Consider the following 23152-nt stretch of genomic DNA (forward strand, 5'->3'; position numbering starts at 1 on the left):
TATGAATTCAGATTAAACTTAATTAAATTACCTACATTAAAAAACGACGTACAATGCTATATATTGCTTTCCTTCTCAAAATTATGCAAGGAAAACTAATTTCCGATTTCATTTTGAATAGAATTTATATAAATGTTCCTTTTAGACCATCTCGTAACTATCAGCTGCTTCAATTAATACATAGATTTGATTTTTCATTTAATCTAAAATTTTTGTATATCTTTGTTTTTTTATATATTTTAGTTTGTAATTAAGGATTATGTAATCTATAGACTTATGAATGAAAATAAACATCAGAACTTCATGACTTTTCCCCACTAACTTTCCGTATTCTGGCGGGTGTTTTTGGGCATAAAAACTTTCTGTTATATTTACACACTTCTCCGTTAACATCACAGTAATACACCAAATTTTGTATATTTTGATATTATTTTTTATTGAATTTCATATTTTTTTAAATAGTTTAAAATATAGTCATACGTTAGTTATAATTAAATTATTATTGTTTTTTTTTATAATCATTTGTATATTTAGTTTTTTTTTTAAGTTTTGGAAAAAAATTTACATTTTGAATGTACAGTGTGTGTGTGGGTGTTTGTTTGAGTGTGGCTGAACATAGCTATGTGAGAGCTGATTTGAAGTTTTTGGACAAAAATAGTTCGTACTATTACTCAAATTATAATTATTCTCAATGTAGTTCATATTTTATATTTGCATGTTCATATTGTATATTGCAAGTGTTTGTTTCAGTATTTTTTTTTATTAGGTAATTGTACAATTCATTCAGTTTATTTCATATGGTTACTAGTGCTTAACTAACATCACGAGCTTTATTTCAGTTTCACAATAAATTTTGATTAAAAACAAAAAAAAAAGGAGAAACAAAAAACTATTTAAATCCAAAATGAAAGTGAATGACGCTATCGTTCACGTTTTTTTTCCTCATTCTAGGCATAGCTTAAATTACATAAATTTTTTGTAATCCTCCGCTCCAGACTATGGGTGTGATGAACCCATTCGCGGCCCATACAGGGAGTAGGGAGAGAAATATTGGGCCAAGGCTGGATGTTGCTGCATTTGCAGGCTAGCCAAAGAGCCGGGAGGCGCAGACGCCGCTAGCGATGGAGGCAGCATGGACGGTTTCCCATATGGATGGTAGCGGGCCGCTGAGAGGGGACTTAAGGGCGGTGTGGGGTAGGTCCTTTGAAACAGGGGATGATTGGGCGGTATGCCACCTTGCGCCGCCGCTGTCAAAACAGATTCGGGAAGTGAAGCTGTGTGAGTGCGTAAATGTTGGAAAAGTTCATCGGAAGTAGCAAAACGTTTGCCGCAGTATGGAGTATCTCCTCCTATCCACGAGCACACGTAAGGCATTTGTGAAGCAGCTGCTAAAGCGGCCAGCTGGGCATGGTAGGATGAAGCTGCTGCGGCAGCTACTGAGTTGCCTGTTTTGCCCTCCCTCTCGCATTGTGGACATCCTGCGGGACAGGGTTGGCCGGCTGCCTTATTGAGGAAGTGGGGACTTGATGGGCAGCCCGTGCAATAGGGATCTCTGCAAATGTTCGTTTGCATTTCCAAACCTTTCAGTCGTGCGTAGTTCAGATAGGGATTCAAAGAGGCCGCCTTAAACATGGGATGATGAGGTGACATCAGCGCACTGGCCGCCATCAAATCCATGGGATAGGACATGCTGGAAGGATAACCGGGATAGTAGGCAGCCGCTGCGGAGGATCCCGATGCCGTTGCCCCACCACTTGCTGCCGCCGCCGCTTGCAAGGCTTTCATATAACTGGCCTCTTTGGATGCTTGCGCCAAGGCGGCTGCCTCATTGGACGCCTGCAATCTGGCCGACGTGGCTGAAGCTTGGGAAGGACTAGTTGCTGATGACGGTGCATTGCTTTGTGCTGTCGTCGTCGATGATGTTTCCAATGATCCGCCATTGTGAATAAGTTCTTTGGTTTTATGCTGTTGCGCTGGGCTATTCAAAGTTCGCTGTTGTTGTTGGATTTCTTGCTGCAAACCAGCCACAGAAGAAGGTGTGCGTCTCAACGAAGCCCCATTGACGGCAGGTGACTCCCCTCGCTGTGAAGAGGCGCTTTGATTAGAATCACAACGAGTTTGCAAGCCGTTACTACTGCCGTTGCCGCTAGTTTTTGGTGTCTTTACTCTTTGCTGATGCTGAAACTGCATCTGTTGTTGTTGTTGTTGCAAGTGCTGAATTTGCGCATGCGCATGGGCCTGGGTCAAATTTGTCGCCTGGTCTGCATCGACATCTGTGCGTTCCCTTATGTGATTGTTGTTTGTTTCGTAAGGTTTGAAACTACACTTCACAGGTTGTGGCTGATGGGACGCATGTTGTTGTGTTTGATGATGTTGCTGCTGCTGCTGCTGCTGTTCCGCAGATCCAGTTGACACGGACGAATGACTACTGAGGGGCGATGATTTGTCCCGGTTATCCAGCGAGGATGACGAGGAGGACTTGTGAGCTTTGGTTGCTTTTTCAATATTTGCTGCTAGTAATTTGGGATTTGTTGTATCGGCACCAATTGCACTGCAGGTCTGGGCCAACAAGGCCAAAGGACTGCTTTTGGTATCCATCTTTAAAGAGCAAAAAAAAACAAAAATAATAATAATTCAATATTATTCTGTCTATGACACACGAAACAAATATTTTATGTAAGTCTAAACAATCTCTATAGCCCTAGCTGGGCTCTATTAACAATGGGTGGCATAAGCGTACATAACATACCAAACAGGGGATCAGAGGACAAATTTCTCATATCAATAGTGCTGTACGATTCAAGTTTTTAAGCAGATAGCAATTAAGCTAATTCATGAAATAAAATCGGTTGATTGGCGCTATTTATCTTTATATACTTTTTTCTGGCCATACCAACTTTGAGCCATCGAATCTAATTCGGAATCGATATGACCCGTTTGGAAAGATCAACTGCAATAAAATATATCTGTGCTAAATTTCAAACGGATTTTTTTTTTACTTTTTCGGACTCTATCGAAATTTTTGACAGGCGAAAGGACGAACGGGCATTGCTTGTGAGATTTTATGTGTGGGACTCCTATACTTATGTTACATTTTTATCTACACTTTTTTATCACGAAACTATCACAATGTGCCAAAGTGACCTCCGGCGATTGGTGATTGGTGACCACCTATTGAACCTAAACCTAAATCCGTCCGATCTTAGCATATATGTTTATTTATCGGCCTAATTGTATCCCTAGATTAATCATTATGCAATTGTTATCCAATTTGGTCGAAATTCGGTGAAGTTCGTTTGTACCCTTCATCATTTGCGTCTTTTAGGGTACAACAAAATGATATAGCCCCATTTAAACCGATACTTCGACTTGAATTCTTGAGCCACTAGAGTTTCCTTTAAATTTTCAACCGATCTGCCAATTTAGTACGTAAAGTACATTTAGGCCCTCTGGGTTGAAAAGGGAACGCGGATATTAAACAGACCATGCGGTCCTAAAAGTAGCCAACCTTACAGAGAAAGCACAACAAATTTGGAGAACATTTTCCTATATTTTAACTCCATACATTTTTATACCCTCCACCATAGGATAGGGGTATACTAATTTCGTCATTCTGTTTGTAACTACTCGAAATATTCGTCGGTGACCCCATAAAGTATATATATTCTTGATCGTCATGACATTTTATGTACGATCTAGCCATGTCCGTCCGCCCGTCCGTCTGTCTGTCGAAAGCACGCTAACTTTCGACGGAGTAAAGCTAGCCACTTGAAATTTTGCACAAATACTTCTTATTAGTGTAGGTCGGTTGGGATTGTAAATGGGCCATATCGGTCCATGTTTTGCCATGTTAACCGATCTTGGGTCTTGACTTCATGAGCCTCTAGAGGGCGCAACGACGTGATTTGTTATGATATCCAATAACTGTGCCAAGTATGGTACAAATCGGTCCATGTTTTGATATAGCTTATTTAGAGGGGGCAATTCTTATCCGATTTGAATGAAATTTTTGCTGTCATATAAACCGATCTGGGAACTTGACTTCTTAAGCCTCTAGAGGTTGCAATTATTATCCGATTTGCCTGGAATTTTGTACGACGGATCCTCCCATGACTATCAACATACGTGTTTATTATGGTATGAATCGGTCTATAGCCCGATACAGCTCCCATATAAATCGATCTCTCTATTTTACTTCTTGGGTCCCCAAAGGGCGCAATACATATTCGAATTGACTGAAATTATACACAGGTCTTCTATATATAATTTAATTGTGGTCTAAACCGGACCATATCTTGATATCGCTCTAATAGCAGAGCAAATCTTTTCATATATCCTTTTTTTGTCTAAGAAGAGATGCCGGGAAAAGAACTCGACAAATGCGATCCATGGTGGAGGGTATATAAGATTCGGCCCGGACGAACTTAGCACGCTTTTTTCTTGTTTTGCCTAAGAAGAGATGCCGGGTAAATAACTTCACAAATGCGATCCATGGTGGAGGGCATATAAGAGTCGGCCCAGCCGAACTTAGCACGCTCTTACTTGTTTCTTCTCTCTTTTCCAGCCATTTTCAGTAGCTTCGATACCCAGTTTGGAATAAGAGCTGTCTAGCTCCACAAAATAGCTATCAACCGCAACTTCCTCCTCTTCGATACCGCAAAACCATTTTTAAGATTGGAAATAAAATATAACCCGAGAGAGCTAAATCTGGCGAAGAAGATGCGTGCTGAAGCAGTTCGAACTTTAATTCATGGATCTTTGTTGTACTGAGAGCAAATGCGGCACCCATCATGCCCACAGCTTTATCATCATTAATTTTTCCGTCAATACGCTATGTGCAGTGCATTTTGAAATACCTGTGACCTCTGCAAGCTCACGAACTTAAAGTCAACGGTAATCCAATACCATTTAGTGGATTATTTCTGAACTCAGCCACCCAATATTTTAAGGTTGTAGACGAAGGCCCAGATACCCCCAAAGTAGAAGTCAACTTGATTTTTATATGCAGATTGGACTGAGACCTTTCAAATAAAAGTATTGCATTCATATCGCTGACAAATTTTTTCCATATTTATAAATTCACTGAGATCATTTACTTTTAAAAAAATGTTTCAATACCAAAGCAAATAATTTTCACATATCATTCATCCATGGCCTTTCAATTACTCGTTGCGTATTCAAGTGCATGATTTCGAATAATTGTTGAAATGTTTATGGTCACTCACTGATACTCAATTTTCTGTTTGCAATTAAATTTATGATTGAATTTTAGTAGTATTTGACGACTCAAAGGCAACGTCAATCCATGCCATTGGAATACAAATTCGGTTGTATCGATTTTATTGGTGTGTCGTCGCTGCGTTTTTGGGCCGTTTATAATAGGGGTGTTTTAATTGAGGTTAATACGCTCTTCTCCGAATTCACTTTCGTCAGAAAAATTTTATAGCTTTCAAAACGATAAGTACGAGTGTAATTACAAATATTCACGTGTGAGCGTTGCTATCTTTATGATGTCGTAGGTTTATGATCTATGCCACCAAGCCCAAATAGAAAACGTAAAAGTGGAAGGGGATACCATAAAATTATTAATTGATTTTTATGACAAAAAGCAATAAGAAAAATAAGAGAAAAACCATAAAAGACCATATTATTTAAATTACGTTATTTCAAGTGAATTTTCCATCATTGGGTGTGTCATTCTGTGGGAAATCTTTGCCACCATGACCTTCCCTGAAAAATGGGTGTAAGTTCCGGTGTTCATAAAAAATTACTTATATTTTGCACTGTACCCATTTTCAATTAACAGTTTTTGTTTTTAACTATGACAATGAAATGTTCATTACTGTAACGACTAGAGCAAATATCCTCATGTAAAAAACAGTTGCAACAAAGCCAATACTTCACTTTTTATTATACCCACCACCATAGGCCAAGGGGGTATATTCATTTAGTCATTCCGTTTGCAACACATCGAAATATCTGTTTCCGACCCTACAAAGTAGGTTTATTATTCCAAAACGATTTAACGATGTCCGTGTGTCTGTCCGTATGTCCGTTTAGCCATATGTCATCCGGTTGTAATCACGCTATAGTCTTTAAAAATTGAGATAGTGAGTTGAAATTTTTCACGGACTCGTTGTTCTTCTATATGTCATATAGACCGACCTGTTGATGTTGATGTAGGGCTTTAAGCCAATAAAAGCAACAATTATTATCCGATTTTGCTGAAATTTGAAACAGTGAGTTCATTAAAGCCTCCCGATATCCGACTTAAATATAATTCAGATCGGTCTCTATTCAGACATAGCTGTCATATAGAGCGATCTGTCGATTAAGGGTCTTGAGCGACCCTACGACCCATTCAATAAGAACGAAATAATTCGTATTCTTAAGTTCTTAAAATGAAATAAATGCGATTTTTATCACATAAAAGGTGACGTTTCTCTTGTCTTTAAATTCTTTATGGCTTCTTGCAAAAAATCGCCAAGTCGATCACATAATCCGCCAATATCGATAGCATAAGTTGGTTCTAAACGCTCGTCTAATTGATGTCAAAATACAAATTCAGATATCTAGGTTATCTAGGTAATTTAGTATACTCGGCACAGACTTCTTCGCATCGGAAATAGTTGATAGATTTGAAGATCGTGAGGACGGATGGCGTATTCAATGCAATTTCCTTGGATTCTGCTAAGAATTTATACGAAATAAATTTAGTTGAAAGGCATAAATTTATTCTACATACCAAACTTCTGCCAAACCATCAAAAATTAAAGCTTCTTCGAGCCGAACAGGGATAATCGAGAGACCGGTTTATATGGGAGCTATATCAGGTTATAGACAGATTTAGACTATACTCGACACAGTAGTTGGAAGTCATAACAGAACATCATATGCAAGATTTCAGCCAAATCCGACAGCAATTGCGGCTTGCAAGGGCTCAAGAAAATCAGTTTATATGGGAGCTATATTAGGCTATAGACCGATTTGGACCGTACAAGGCACAGTTGTTGAAAATCATAACGCAACACTAAATGGAAAATTTTAGCCAATTGCGGCTTGTAATGGCTCAAGAAGATAAATATCGGCAGATCGGTTTATATGGGAGCTATATAAGGTTGTCGACTGATTTGGACCATACAAGGCAAAGTTGCTGAAAGTCATAACAATACACAATATACAAGATTTCAGCCAAATCCGACAGCAATTGCGGCTTGCAAGGGCTCAAGAAGTCAAATTAGAAGATCGGTTTATATGGGAGCTATATCAGGTTATAAAACGATTCGGACCGTACTTGGCACAGTTGTTGGACTGTGTCTACATTGCACTACATGCAAAGTTTCAGCCAAATCGGAGGAAAACTGCTGTTTGTAAGTGCTCAAGAATTCAAAGCCGGAGATCGGTTTATATAGGAGCTTTATCAGGTTATTGACCGATTTAGGCGGTACTTGGCAGAGTTGATGGAATTCATAACACCACATGCAATATATCAGCCAAATCGGACAAAAAATTGCGGCTTCCTGGGGCTCATCAAGTCAAATCAAGAGATCGGTTTATATGGGAGCTATATTAGGTTAAAAACGCTTCCGACAGCTACTGTGATTTCGTCAGACGGACGGCCGGACGAACGGACATGACTAGATCGACTCTTAACGTCGAGACGATCAAGAATATATGTACTTTATGGGGTCTTAGACAAATATTTCGAGGTGCTACAAATGGAATGACTAGATTAATATACCCCCATCCTATGGTGGTGGGTATAATAAACGTTTTATTCAAGTACAATGAGTTTATGCATAGCTTGGCCGAATCTTATGTAATTCCCACCAAGAAGAGCAATTGTTGTTCTTTTAATACCCTCCACCATAGCATTGGCGGTATACTAATTTTGCCATTCCGTTTGTAACACCTCGAAATATGCGTCTAAGACCCCATAATATATATATATTTTTGATCATCATGACAATTAATGTCGATCTAGCCATGTCCGTCCGTCCGCCCGCCCGTCTGTCGAAAGCAACTACTTTTTATTAGTGTAGGTCGGTAGGGATTGTAAATGGGTCAAATCGGTCCATGTTTTGATATAGCTGCCATATAAACCGACCATGGGTTTTGACTTCTAAAGCTTCTAGAGGGCGCAATTCTTTTCCGATTTGGCTGAAGTATTGTGGTACGACTTGCACTAACTGTGTCTAGTACAGTCTAAATCAGTGCATAACCTGATATAGCTGCCATATAAACCGATCTCCCGAATGTCCACAGATATAGCTGCCCTATACACCAATCTGCAGATTTATGGTCTGAAGCCCATAAATAGAGGATTTGTTGCCCGATTTCACTGAAACTGTGACAGAGTTCTCGGGACCTGAATCAAATGTGATCCAGACCAGCCCCCATTTGCATACTACTATGGATATGGTTGTCAAGTTGTTATAAAAGAGGATGGTTAACTTATCCATCGTGGTGGGTATCTAATGTTCGGCAGGGCCCAACTTGACACCTTTTTAATTGTTGACTCTTGATTTGCGACTTTGTTTATTTCCTCGTAAAATGATTCATACCCGTCCATGACTGTTGTACTTTGGTTTATGACTTGTGTGTGTTCTCCTTGATTGTTTGAACAATTTTTGCACCTTTTGCTGGCAATTTACGACTGTTTACATTGCAGAGAGATTTGTGAATTGCTGGAATAGCCATATTGGAATTTATTAGTGAATATTGATTTTCGAAATAAGTCACATTCGGTAAAGTTGATTTTGTTGATTGACCCATCATCATTGATTCTGCTAAACATATACGCTATTTATTTCAATTATTAAGTCCAACTCTAAGGGGGCCTGGGCGATGAGGAATACAAAGTAACGGTTCTGAGTGGACTTACAACGGCGAAGTCCAGGTCAGTAATGGTTCTGCCCTTATCGGGATTGTGGACACTGACCACCCCGTGGTGTCATCTAAAGTAAATACCTTTAACACCCGTAGAGCTAACGTGAGACGTTAAAATCTAAATTTTAAAATTTTCGCATGAACAGGGGCAAACTTCTCACATATCAATGAGGGCTAATCGATTGAAGTTTTAAGCTCAATGATAAGGGAATCCTTTTTATAGCCAAGTCCGAACGACGAGGCGCAGTGCTACACTTTTTTTGGGAGAAGCTTGTACATGGCATAGTACCTGACAAATGTCGATAACCAATGCTGACATTTTTTTATGATGTTCTCGCCAGGGTTCGAACCGATGCGTTCAGGATCATAGGAGGACATGCTAACGTCTGCGCAACGGTGGTCTCCTATTCAGTGAAATTCACTTGGTCGTACAGGCCATTAACAATTGGAGCATGGTTTGGGCACTAGGCCAGCAAAAAGAACAATGTTCCTAAAAACGGAGTAAGATTAACCACGTTTGTCCAAGCGCAAAAACTTCTTTACTCTTTCGAGTCTTACTCTCTTTTGCTTTGGTGTAAGATGGATAGCCTTTTTGTACAAGTTCAAAAAGGCTTTACATTGAGAATGTTTACCAATATATGTTTTTCAGGAAATACTATCAGATAATTAGATAGTTGGTTGCCACTATTTCGTTGAATACGAGTCATCAATCTACGAACCATTGACCACCATGGCGGTGGTCCAAACTGCGTTTGGCAACGTTACCAGTAAGATTATAAGGATTTGTGGTGCCATAGACAAACATTTTGTTCACTTTGAGGTGTTTGAGTTGACCAACAACAGTTGGCTGTGGTTCTACAGCTACCCTTATCAACTTTGTAACACTTTGTGTCAGCTAAACAGTAGCATCAGTGTTTAATATCGTGATAATCGCTAGGCAACACCCAAGCGAACGCAGATTGATCAAGATTTTTTTTTTTTTTTTGGAAGGTATTTATTCAGCTTGTTGGACACACGATCGATCCGATGAACGGTTATCGATTCGTACCATTACCTTGTTGCAACAAATAGTGTATTTTTCTTCTACACTATCAATACTATCGAAAGGGTTGACAAATTTGTCAAGTATATCCATATATCAACCGGACAGAGCTGAATACCCATTTCATAATTGGATAGTTGTACCACAACCAGCCAGCTATAGTTCAGCTATAATTGAGAGATTGGTTGACCCGTCTTCGAATAATATACATTATCAAACGGCCAAGGTTTTATAAAGTCGATTTTGTGGTTTCAATGAATCGGTCATCAAACGCAAGATATTTTTTTAGAGAAACGACGAATGTACATGGAAATATATTTTTCTTAAAAAAAGCCATGAAAATGAGTGATTAATATTCAAAAAAAAAAAAAAAAACAAGTAAGAGCGTGCTAAGTTCGGCTGGGCCGACTCTTATATGCCCTCCACCATGGATCGCATTTGTGGACTTATTTATCTGGCATCTCTTCTTAGGCAAAACAAGAAAAAAACGTGCTAAGTTCGTCCGGGCCGAATCTTATATACCCTTCACCATGGATAGCATTTGTCGAGTTCTTTTCTCGGCATCTCTTCTTAGGCAAAACAAGTAAAAGCGTGTTAAGTTCGGCCGGGCCGAATCTTATATACCCTCCACCATGGATCGCATTTGTCGAGTTCTATTCCCGGCATCTCTTTTTAGGCAAAAAAGGATATAAGAAGAGTTGCTCTGCTATTAAAACGATATCAAGATATGGTCCGGTTCGGACCACAATTAAATTATATGTTGGAGACCTGTGTAAAATTTCAGCCAATTGGTATAAGAATTGCGCCCATTGGAGCTCACGAAGTAAAATAGAGAGAACGATTTATATGGGATCTGTATCGGGCTATAGACCGATTCAGACCAAAATAAACACGTTTGTTGATGGTCATGAAAGAATCCGTCGTGCAAAATTTCAGGCATATCGGATAATAATTGCGACCTCTAGGGGTCAAAAAGTCAAAATCCCAGATCGGTTTATATGGCAGCTATATCAGGTTATGAACCGATTTGAACCTTATTTGACACAGTTGTTGAAAGTAAAAATAAAATACGTCATGCAAAATTTCAGACAAATCGGATAGGAATTGCGCCCTCTAGAAGCTCATGAAGTCAAATCCCCAGATCTGTTTATATGACAGCTATATCAGGTTATGAACCGATTTCAACCATACTTGGCACAGTTGTTGAGTATCATAACGAAATACCTCGTGCAAAAATTCATTCAAATCGGATAAGAACTGTGCCCTCTAGAGGCTTAAGAAGTCAAGACCCAAGATCGGTTTATATGGCAGCTATATCAGGTTATAGACCGATTTAAACCAAACTTGGCATAGTTGTTGGGTATCATAACAAAACACGTCGTGCGAAATTCCATTTCATTCGGATAAGAATTGCACCCTCTAGAGGCTCAAGAAGTCAAGACCCAAGATCGGTTTATATGGCAGCTATATCAAGTTATGGACCGATTTGAACTATACTTGGCACAGTTGTTGGATATCATAAAAAAACACGCCGTACAAAATTTTATTCCAATCGGATAAGAATTGCGCACTCTAGAGGCTCAAGAAGTCAAGAAGTCAAGACCCAAGATCGGTTTATATGACAGCTATATCGAAACATGGACCGATATGGCCCATTTACAATACCAACCGACCTACACTAATAAGAAGTTTTTGTGCAAAATTTCAAGCGGCTAGCTCTACTCCTTCGGAAGTTAGCGTGCTTTCGACAGACAGACGGACGGACGGACGGACGGACGGACGGATAGACGGACGGACGGACGGACGGACGGACAGACGGACGGACGGACGGACGGACAGACGGACGGACATGGCTAGATCGACATAAAATGTCACGACGATCAAGAATATATATACTTTATGGGGTCTCAGACGAATATTTCGAGTAGTTACAAACAGAATGACGAAATTAGTATACCCCCCATGTTATGGTGGAGGGTATAAAAAAAAAAAAAAAACAAGAAGAAGCATAAACACATCAAATTGTTTTTGTTTTTTTCAAAACCATTCGTTGTGGGTGGGAGTATTGGTGGTGAGAGTACTAAAACAAACGGTGCGTGAGAAGGAGTTTGACTATTTAGGTGACGGTGTTGTGGGGGTGTGATGTGCAGGGCCCTACTCAACATGTTGGTCAGCCATTTTCTCGGCTTTATGTGGCATTTGCTATATTGTTGTTGTTTGGGTAAATCTACTGGTCTACTGGAGTCCACACAATGAGACAAAAAATTTTGTAACCACAGTGCACTGATTAACCAGGGTGCACTTATTGTATTCAAACATGCAAATGCAAATTTTACCCATGAACATCCCACTAAGAAACAGGGGCGTTGTATTTAAACATAGAAGTAAAAATTAACAAGTAAAAGCGTGCTAAGTTTGGCCGGGCCGAATCTTATATACCCTTCATCATAGATTGCATTTGTCGAGTTCTTTTCCCGATATCTCTTTTTGGGCAAACAAAGGTCAAAAGAAAAGAATTGCTATAATATTGGAGCTATATCAAGTTATGGTCCGAATCGGACCATACTTGAATTGAATATTGAAGAACATAGTAGAAGTCATTGTGAAAATGTTCAGCTAATTCGAGTAACAATTGCGCCCTTTAAGGGCTCAAGAAGTAAAATAGAGAGATCGGTTTATATGGGAGCTGTATCAGGCTATAAACCTATTTGGGCCATATTTGACATGTAGATATGTTGAAGGTCATGGGAGAAGCCGTTGTACAAAATTTCAGCCAAATCGGATAATAATTTCGCCCTCTGAAGGCTCAAGAAGTCAAGACCCCAGATCGGTTTATATGGCAGCTATATCAGGTTATGTATCGATTTTTGGCACAGTTATTATAAATTATAACAAAACACGTCATGCGAAATTTCAGCCAAATCGGATAAGAATTGGACCGACATAGCCCATTTACAATCTCAACCGACATACGCTAAAAAGAAGTATTTGTGCAAAATTTCGAGCGGCTAGCTTTACTCCGTCGAAAGTTAGCGTACTTTCGACAGACAGAGGGACGGACATGGCTAGATCGACTTAAAATGTAATGGCGATCAAGAATATATATATATACTATGGGGTCTTAGATGAATATTTCGAGGAGTTACGAACAGAATGACGAAATTATTATACCCCCATCCAATGGTGGAGGGCATAAAAAGATAGTCGGCTATGAATTATTCTGCGGTTTATAGGGGAGTTGTTGGTCATGGGAGAAGTCCTTATACAAAATTTCAGCCAAATCGGATAACAATTGCGCCCTCTAGAGGCTCATGAAGTCAAGAGCAGAGATCGGTTTAGTGACAGTTATGAACCGATTCCACACACAGCCACACCTCATGAAAAATTTCAGCCAAATCGTATATGCATTACGCCTCTAGTGGCTCAGGAAGTCAAGATCCAAGATCGGTTTATATGGCAGCTATTTTAAAACATGGATCGATGTGGCCTAGCTTTATTTCTTCGAAAGTTAGCGTGCTATCTACCGACAGATGGGCTGACGGACATGTCTAGGTCGACTTGAAATGTCATGACGATCCAGAATACATATACTTTATGGGGTCTCCGACGAATATTTAGAGGAGTTGCAAACAGAATGACGAAATTAGTATACCACCTGGAGGTATAGGACTTGAACATTTTAGATCAAGTATCAGTAGAGTGCGAATTCGACGATTGGTTTACGATTAGCCATAAAAAATTGTAAGAATGTGGAGCAGCGATGTCCAGCCCCTTACGCTCACACGTATTCTTATCCTTTTTGTTTCATCTGTTATTGAGACAGCAACGAATGAACATGCGCAGGGTTATACGCATTGTTTTACTGTTTTTATTTTAAAAACAATGATTTTTGTTGATTAAACTCTTGGGAGATATAAAAAAGAATTTAAAATTGCTAATTTTATGTTTTCTTTTCCAAAACACTAATCATTCAATTCAAAAACTGGTTTTTAGACACTGAGAGAATTAAAAATATTAAAGAGAATAATGCCGTCATATTTTCATTTTGAACATTGCTGATGTATACCCAGAAGAACCTTTGAAGATTCCTGATGTAGACCCAGAAGAACCTATGAAGGCTTGAGAATACGTGGTCTTTAACCAGAGAAATAAATTTTCTGATATCAGCAGATTTTATAATAAAACCGGCTTTAGCCCGTCATTAGGTGCTATTATCAAGAAAGTAAATTAGTTTAAATTTTAAGGACTTTCTTTTAAAATACTAATGTTTAGATTATGAAATTCTTGGTTAATATAATATTTATTTTTTTTTTAAACAAAACCGGTATAATATTGACGCCAAAGTTAAAATGTCAATATTACCGAAAGCGCCATCGATAGTTTGGCTCTATTAGGAATTACATATGAAAAGATTATTTACACCATGCATTTGTTTCCGACCGCCACTTTTGCCTTTCCAAACTTTTTATAATTTCATCTTGAAGTTGGTGTCATAAAAAAATAGTAATAATGATAAATACAAATTAAAAAAAAAACGAAAAGGCTCGAACGACAGCTGTGTTGACAATTGATGTTGTTGGCAATAGTAGAATAAAAGACATTACGCCGCGTATTGTAAATAAAAGTACAATTCCGGTGGTACCTCTAGTACTTACTCACTTCATACACATCGTCAACACAGCCATAACAATATGTAGCTATAGAAATATCTCATAGTTAGTTGAAAAACAAATTGACTTAACTAATAACATTTTCTGATGAAGATGCTGCACTTTTACTACAAAGGTTGCTTCACAATTGAATACTACGGTAGGCCAAGTAAAAACTTCTCTCCAAGGAGGTGACCGCGCTGCGGCACGCCATTCGGACTCGGCTATAAAAGGGAGGTCTGTTATCATTGTCATGTGAGAAGTTTGCCCCAGTTCCTTTGCGGAATGTTTATGGGCAAAATGTGCAAATTTGATGGGTGCGCATGGGTTCGAATCTTGCGAGAACATCAGAAACATTTTTTTTCAGCGGAGGTTATTTCCCCACCAATACTGATAACATGCGTGCCGTATTCGACCGTTGAAACATCTCCCATAATTGGTGGCGCTCTGCGGCAAGCCGTTCGGTTCACTCTGTCCTCTACCTTGATCTATCAGTGTAGCATGATCTTCCAGATGGCAATACCAGAGTTCCGTCAATCCAAGACTGTGCTGCTGCCACCAGTGCTTCGCACTTGATCTTAAGTGTCTTCTTAAGTCTACATTAAATTCTAAGAAGAAACTATGTATCTTATTCTAACCTAAATCCTAACCGCGATTAGGCAATCAAAGTACAGGTCGCATTTGTTTTCCGATCATCGATAACAGTAGCCAATTTTGGAGTGCGGGCTATATCAGACTTTAATTTGATATAGTTCCATATAGTCCAATTTCCCGTTCTAGGGTCTTGGACTCATAGCAGCGGTATTTATTATCCGATTTGGTTAAAATTTGGCACAATGATTTGTGTAAGGATCCCCAAAATAAGTGCTGAATATGCTCTAGAACGGTCTGTATCTTAATATAGCCCCTATTTTGACCTTTCTCCCAATTTAGGGAGATCTCCCGACTAAAGCCGCACTGCCCGATTTCGCTGAAGTTTACAACGAGAGAGCTATGTTCGATGTCTGTCGTGAGTATAGTTCAGATCGGGCCTTTTATTGGGTATAGCCCCACATAGACCGATCTCCCGATTAAAGGTCTTTAACCCATAAATACCGTATTTATTCCCCAAATTTGCTGAAATTAAGTAGAGTGTTATATTAAATCCCTTCACATCCTCCCCGAAAATAGGGCAAGTTGGACACATATTTGAATACAGCTGCTCACAAGCTCACAGCCATTTCCGTTAAGCCTATGTTTGTCTCATACTTCTGCCGCATGAATAACGAAACGAAACCCTAACACAAAACTTATGGGACATACTGCACTCCAGCACTGGCCAAGAGTCTATGTAAGTATGACAAGTGTGAGGCAACCCTATCATAATTTATAAAATTCTGAAGCTTTTATGGCACTCAATGGCTAGCTATAAATTAAATGGTGTGATACTTTAATAAATTGGCAAAAATGTGAAATCTATATGGCTTATCGTGTCATTGCATATCAGCGATGTCGTAAAATATACTCAAAGTAAGTATACGGTCATAAATAATTCAATGCGTTTATATATCTACTAAAGCCTTTTAGAATAATATTTGTTAGTGTTTTGTTGTTCGTTTCATTTTTTGCCGACAAAGAAGACTTACTAATCGTAGAATGTGCACTTTGTTTTACTATGAGAAGGGTCATAAAAATGATGGAGAGTTTAAATTTTTCTATTCCGTCTGAAGTTCTACATCGAACTCATATATGATATATGGAAACGGTAGCACGACTAATCGCTCTATAAAAGAAACACCGTATGGAAGAAATTTAAATTCTAAAATTTGATAACATAAGCGGCAGTGCAGTGATAGTAAAATTCGTAAAATGGGTGAGACATGTTTTTTTTTCAATATTAACGTTTTCTCATAGCAAACAATAAATAAAAAGTTTCATAATAAATTGGATCCCACATAGAATTATACTAATTTTTAATTATACTAGACTGGGTCAATACATACAATTTTACTAGTTCTGAAATATGTTTGCCATATATTTCACAATATTTATTAAAATTGTTAAAAAAAAACGTTACCTTAAATAGCGTATTTATATTCACATTGTAAAATATATATATGTCATATTTTATGTTGTCATCACAACCTCACGTCCTTCGTCCTATTTACAATGCTCACTAATTGTCGATATGTGGCGTAGAGCCATAAAAACTCCACAGTGTGATATCCAACATATTGCAGCTTTCTCCAGCAACACTTGAAGTACTTTCATGGAATGAAGTGTTATCTGGAAACACACCACACTCAAAGACATAAAAATCCAACCAAATACGAACATTAAGATATAAATTTGCAGATAACTGAGACCATTCATTGCAGGGCGGCCCTTGGAGTGGGACAGGCGTAATAGCTCTCTGGTACACAACAAAACTGGCATTAAGTCATAAATTTTGTGACTTATCCATAAATACATACAATCTATAAATTCGCATTGTTATTCCTCGTAAACGGACGGCGAACGAAACACAGCCAAGCCGAGCAGATGAAGGATGTGTGGGGAAATGCCAGAGCGTAAAGAATAAAATAATTGCGTCATAAATTAACAAACAAATAAAAACATAAAATATTGAAAGCAATACTCCATACAAGTGATAAATACCCTTTCTGCATGCCAGCCAGTATGGTGGAAGGCTATGGGGCGGAGAAGCCGCTAAAACGAAAGTTACAATCGGCATGTGTAAGAGATTGCCTCGTAAGAGCGATGGGTATCATAACAAACTTACTCGCCTTCCCTTCCCCCCCTTCGCTGCAAAGGAGAGCAAAACAGAGTGTTTTAGGGTGTCTTTGCCGGGGCGTCCTGATACTTAAGCGCAATAAAAATTCGCAACACCAGAACATTAAATAAAATTGTATGCAGTAAATGAGTTACGACTCAACCGAGATATTAGATACGACTAGAGAATTTCCGGGGATATGTAGAGTATGTCCTTACGACTATACGAAAACTTCAAAGCCCTCAAATAATCTTTACAACAACAAATGGTACTTGTGGTGTATCTCGGTGAAAGATAAATTTGCTAAAGAAGGTACCATAAAACGCATGAATCTTATCTACAGTTGGCAAGAGAAAGCCATAATTGTAAAAATTTGTTGTGAGAAATGACATTTGCATTTGGTTGGGGCTCTTTTCTTTGATTTATCTTCAATTGCCACATGTCGGAATTGAAGCGTTGAAAAGGGAATTCTCTTCAAAAAGGGCTAATTGTGGGTTAATTAGCAAGAAGTTTAAAGTTAGGAAGGGCGAACATTTTTTCTACTTTGTTGAGTGGACGTGGTCTGGTTTGGTAACTTTAAAAAAGCTACAAAATGTAAGGTAAAGGATAATGGATGGGAATTGCTATGCCATTGGAGCTATGTTATATTATGGTTCGATTCAGACCATAATGTAATGAAATGTTGCAGACTATAACAAACAAGTAAAAGCGTGCAAAGTTCGGCCGGGCCGAATCTCCACCCTCCACCATGGATCGCATTTGTCGAGTTCCTTTCCCGGTATCTCTTTTTAGGCAAACAAAGGAAAGGATAAAAAAATAAGTTATGGTCCGATTCGGACCATAATGGAATGAATGTTGGAGACCACAGTAGAAGTCATTGTGTAAAATTTCAGCCAAATCGAATAAGGATTTCGCCTTTTTGGGGGCTCAAAGAGTAAAATAGGGAGATCGTTTTATAGGGGGGCTGTATTAGGTTATAAACCGATTCAGACCATATATGACACGTATGTTGAAGGTCATGGGAGAAGCCGTTGTACAAAATTCCACTCAAATCGGATAGTAATTGCGCCCTATAGCGGCTCACCAAGTCAAGATTCCAGATCGGTTTATATGGCAGCTATATCAAGTTATTAACCGATTTGAACCATACTTTGCACTGTTGGTGAAAGTCATAACGAAACACCTCATGCAAAATTTCAGCCAAATCGGATAAGGATTGCGTCCTCTAGTGGCTCAAGAAGTCAAGATTCAAGATCGGTTTATATGGAAGCTATATCAGGTTATGGAGCGATTTGAGCCATACTTGGCACAGCTATTGAAAGTCATTAGGAAACACTTCGTCCAAAATTTCAACCATTCGGATAGGAATTGCGCTCTCTAGAGGCTCAATAAGCCAAAATCCCAGTTCGGTTTATATGACGGCTATATCAGGTTATGGGCTGATTTCAACCATACCTAGTTGACACCATACCACAGTTTTTGAAAATAATAAAAAAATTTCATTCCAAATCGGATAAAATTTGCACCCTGTAGTGGCTCAAGAAGTCAAGATCCAAGATCGGTTTATTGGGCAGCTATATCAATACATGGACCGATATGGTCCATTTAAAATCCCAACCGACCTACACTAAAAAGAATTATTTGTGCAAAATATTGCAAGTGCCTAGCCTTTTTCCCTCGAAAGTTAGCGTGCTTTCCACAGACGGACGGACGGACATGGATAGATCGACTTAAAATGTCATGACGATCAAGAATATATATAAAGGGTGATTTTTTTGAGGTTAGGATTTTCATGCATTAGTAGTAGTAGTAGTAGTAGTATCTTTATTCATTTCATTTTAAAAAATAAATCGTACTTCGAATATTAGATTATGAAATAAGATATACGGCTTTGACTTAGTGTCGTCAGCCGGTAAATTTAATACAAACATTTGAGATTTGGTAAAGAGAACATTATGTTTAAATTTCATGTGAATTCAGTGATTATTAATTTTCTATACTTCAGTGCATTTTTTAAATATTTCACTAAGTTTATCCAATCCAAGGCTCCTCTGCCATCTAGAATATCTATGATTTCTCTGTCAGTTAAACTAATTTTGCCAAAAAATTGCATCCGGTATCCTCGCAGTATTGGGCATATTCCTAAGAAATGCTGAATGTTTTCTTTTGCTCGCATATTACATAATGTGCATTCGGTAATTTCATTAGAATTGGCAGTGTATTGGCTTCCATTGAGGTATATCAAATCGCATCTTGCCTTTAGTATCCAAGTTATATCATCTTCAGTGTAGCGATCGGATATATATTCAGAACCCCTAGTGTAGTCTAGGTGTTTATAAATTCTTTCGTTGCTTTGTGTTGCCTTCTGTTCATATTTTGTACGACTGCACGCATTTAGATGGTTAGTGAGCGATGTTATTATTCCATTCCAGGTAGTTTCATTGATGCTTGCATCGATTACGTGGATGTCAAACTCATTTAATTCTTTAACCCAGAACAGTTGTTTGTTCAGTAGAATTTTAGATAGCTGATGCGGTAGTCGATCTCGATTATATTTAAACATAGTTCTGCCCACGTATTTCATATGCAGTTGTAGCGTATATATATGACTATTTTCTATGCAGGTTTCAAGAGCGATAGCATAATTTGGGGTGTTTTCGGGTAGCTTCAGAACTCGTTTCAGAAAAAAACGCTGTAGCTTATCTACTTCTTCAAAATTTCCAAATCCCCAGACTTGTGCGGAGTAGGACTGTATGGATCTGCTAACCGCCAGATATAAATTCCATTTTTGGCTCAAGGAAATATCTTTCTTTTGAAGAAATGCTTTCCAAGTCATGTTTATTGCACTTTTTGCTTGAGCATTACGACTTTTAACATGCTTTTGGAATTTCATTTGCGGTGTAATTATAACACCAAGATAATTATACTCAGAAACAATTTCTATCGCTTCTCCGTGAAAATACCATTTTTCGTGGTCAGATATTCGTCCGCCGTTTCGAAAAATAATTATTTTGGATTTGTCCATGTTAACCTCCAGATTCCATTTTGCGCAATAGTATTCTAAGTTGGATATCATGTTTTGTAGTACCGTCTTGTCGTCGGCCAGAATTACAATGTCGTCCGCATATAGTAATACTCTTATGTTCAGCCATTCTATATTCAAGCCTCCTCCCAGACTATCATGTAGGTCGTTGACGTAAAGTGCAAACAGCAGTGGAGATAAAAGGCAGCCTTGTTTTACTCCCGAGATGGTATGAAAATAATCCGATAATTCTTCTCCTGTCCATATAGCTGATTGGGTGTTTTGATAGATATTTTCTATTATTGTAACAAATTTATTTGATATGCCCATTTCGTGCAATTTGTAGATGAGTAGGCTTCGGGATATCTTGTCAAATGCGGCTTTGAAGTCCACAAAAAATGCGTATACTTTTTCTTTTTTTGCCAGCTTAATGTGAACTATTGACGCTAGGTTGTATATGTTATCTGTAGTTGAGTACTTTTTTCGGAAGCCTGCCTGATATTCGACTAAAATATTTCTTTCCTCTATCCACAATTGCAGCCTTTCGTTAAGAACTCCCATGAATATTTTTGCTACAGAGTTCATGAATGATATTCCACGATAATTTTTCGTCTCATTTACATTGCCCTTTTTGTGAATTGGGAAAATTACCGTTTTGATAAAAGACTCATCCACTATTCCATTAGTATACATTGTGTTGTACACCTGTACTAGTTCCGAAATAAACTCGTCTGTAGCATTAACAAAAAATTCATAAGGAATCCTGTCCTCTCCTGGAGCTTTGTTTAGTTTAACCTTTTGTAACATTCTCTTTACTTCTTCGACCGTTATTTCCTTGTCTAATAAATGAACTGTGATAAATGAGGGAGCGTACAGAATATTCGACGTTGTCTGATCTGTATTGAGTAGCTTCATGAAGTAGTCTCTAAAAGATGACGCAGATATATTCGGGCCTATATGAAAGTGGTTATTATTAATCTCCCGTACTAATTTCCACCATTCTTTACTGTTTTTAATATTGTTGATTTGTTCGCTAATCATGCTGTAATAAGCCTTTTTGCTCGTTACGCATATCATTTTATATATACGTTGTGCTTGCAGGTATTGTTGTTTATTACATTCATTGCTACTTTTCTTAAATTTCCTCAAGCTTTTAAAGACTTTTTTCCTCGCCCAATGACATCTTTCAGTATACCACTTCTCCTTTGGCTTGTAGCTATGATTATCAGTGGTTACAGATGATTTTACTATGATGTCTGTCAGATCCTTAAGGTTGTGAACTTCGTGGGTATTCAAGACATTTTGAAGATTTATGTTCAGCATTGTTTGGTAGTTGGTTTTGTCGTTGTCTTTCCAAGAGAGTTTTGGTAAGAGCTTTAGTCTGTTTGTAACAGTTCCGTTTATATTAAATTTCATTTTCAAAGAAATGGGGAGATGGTCAGACCAAATGTTTTCTTCGACAGCAAAATTGTCCACATATTGTAGTAAACTGGAAGACATAGCACATATGTCATTAACCGACTCGCCAACCGTACTCACAAAAGTAAAGTTGCCATCTTCATCTCCTTTTGTCTGGCCATTTAGTATTACTAAGTTGTTGTCATTGCAGAGCTCCAGATATGTGCGCCCTTTGCTATTAATTTCCTTATCCATCGATTTTCTTATCTTCATGCCTGCAGAGAAAGATTCTCTAAATAGCGAAACTATTTCTTGTTGACTGCTTCCAATGCGGATATTCATATCACCTATCATTATCACATCTTTGCATGGGTCTTCTTCAATTATTCGTTTCACTGCAGTAAAATCGTTGGTCCAATTTACACTGCGTAAATACAATGGTAGCATCCAGAATTTAAGTTGGCCTAGCTTTAAATATAATGCTTTTATTCCAGAAAACATAACGAATTCATATTGTAGATAGTTTCCCTTGATTGACCGTTTGATAGCTATCATTACCCCACCAATTGCTCTTCCATATCTACTTGCCCTTGTTGCATATACCCAGTCAATATCGTGATTTGGAAAATATTTCTCTGCTTGTTTAGTGTTTTCGATTGTGAGATGTGTTTCCAATAGAATAATTATATCAAAATCATTTAAAAAAGTGAAGAATATTGGGAACATATATTTGTTTGCCAAACCATTTATATTGTAAGATATTATTTTTAGCTCTAAATTACAATTTTTCTGCTCGACAGTTTGGCTAATCTGATTAGAATTTAATCTTAGTAGTTTTTTGACTGAATCTCATCAAAAATTGTGTCAAAGTTGGTTCTGGATAATTCTTCGCCATAGAGTTCTTTGAGAACTATTTCAGCATTCCTTTTTCCACACGTTAAAATGTTGTTGTTGTTCCATGTGAACCAATAATCTTTTATTTTCATTTTATCATCCCTTACTATTATTTTATGTTTTTTAGATTCCTGGAGAATATCCTTCCGTACTAAAAGCATTGCAACCTTGTTTCGCTGTCTTCTTGGACATAGATCTCGATCTACATAGATTGAAGTTCCGGATAAAAATCTTGTTTTTTGAAGTACTTCTGATGCAACAGTTTCATTATCGAATTCTACTACCACCGTTTGCACATTTCCTCGTTCAAATATAGTTTTAGCTGATTTTATGGCTGGTGTTATTTGCAGTTTTTCAGTGCACAGCTTAACAACCGGGTTTATTGCGGGTTTTTCGTTCACAATTCCCTTAAAAACAAGTTTTGTATTGCTGACCTGATTCTCTAACCATCTTATGCTACGGTCGTTATTCTCAATTTTATTTTTCAGAAGCTCTAATTCCATTTT

General features: G+C 38.1%; 1 protein-coding gene across 1 annotated transcript in view; it reads right to left on the reverse strand.

The window, feature by feature from the left end:
• Positions 1-639: 639 nt before the first annotated feature.
• LOC106092866 (zinc finger protein Elbow) overlaps positions 640-23152 on the reverse strand; it is a 223566-nt gene continuing 201053 nt past the window's right edge. Inside the window, exon 3 of the mRNA XM_059366131.1 lies at positions 640-2598. Coding sequence (XP_059222114.1) covers positions 997-2598 — 1602 coding nt within the window. The 3' untranslated portion in view covers positions 640-996. The remainder of the gene's footprint in view (positions 2599-23152) is intronic.

Source organism: Stomoxys calcitrans, chromosome 3 (genome assembly GCF_963082655.1).
Source record: "Stomoxys calcitrans chromosome 3, idStoCalc2.1, whole genome shotgun sequence".
In the NCBI taxonomy this organism is placed as follows: domain Eukaryota; kingdom Metazoa; phylum Arthropoda; class Insecta; order Diptera; family Muscidae; genus Stomoxys; species Stomoxys calcitrans.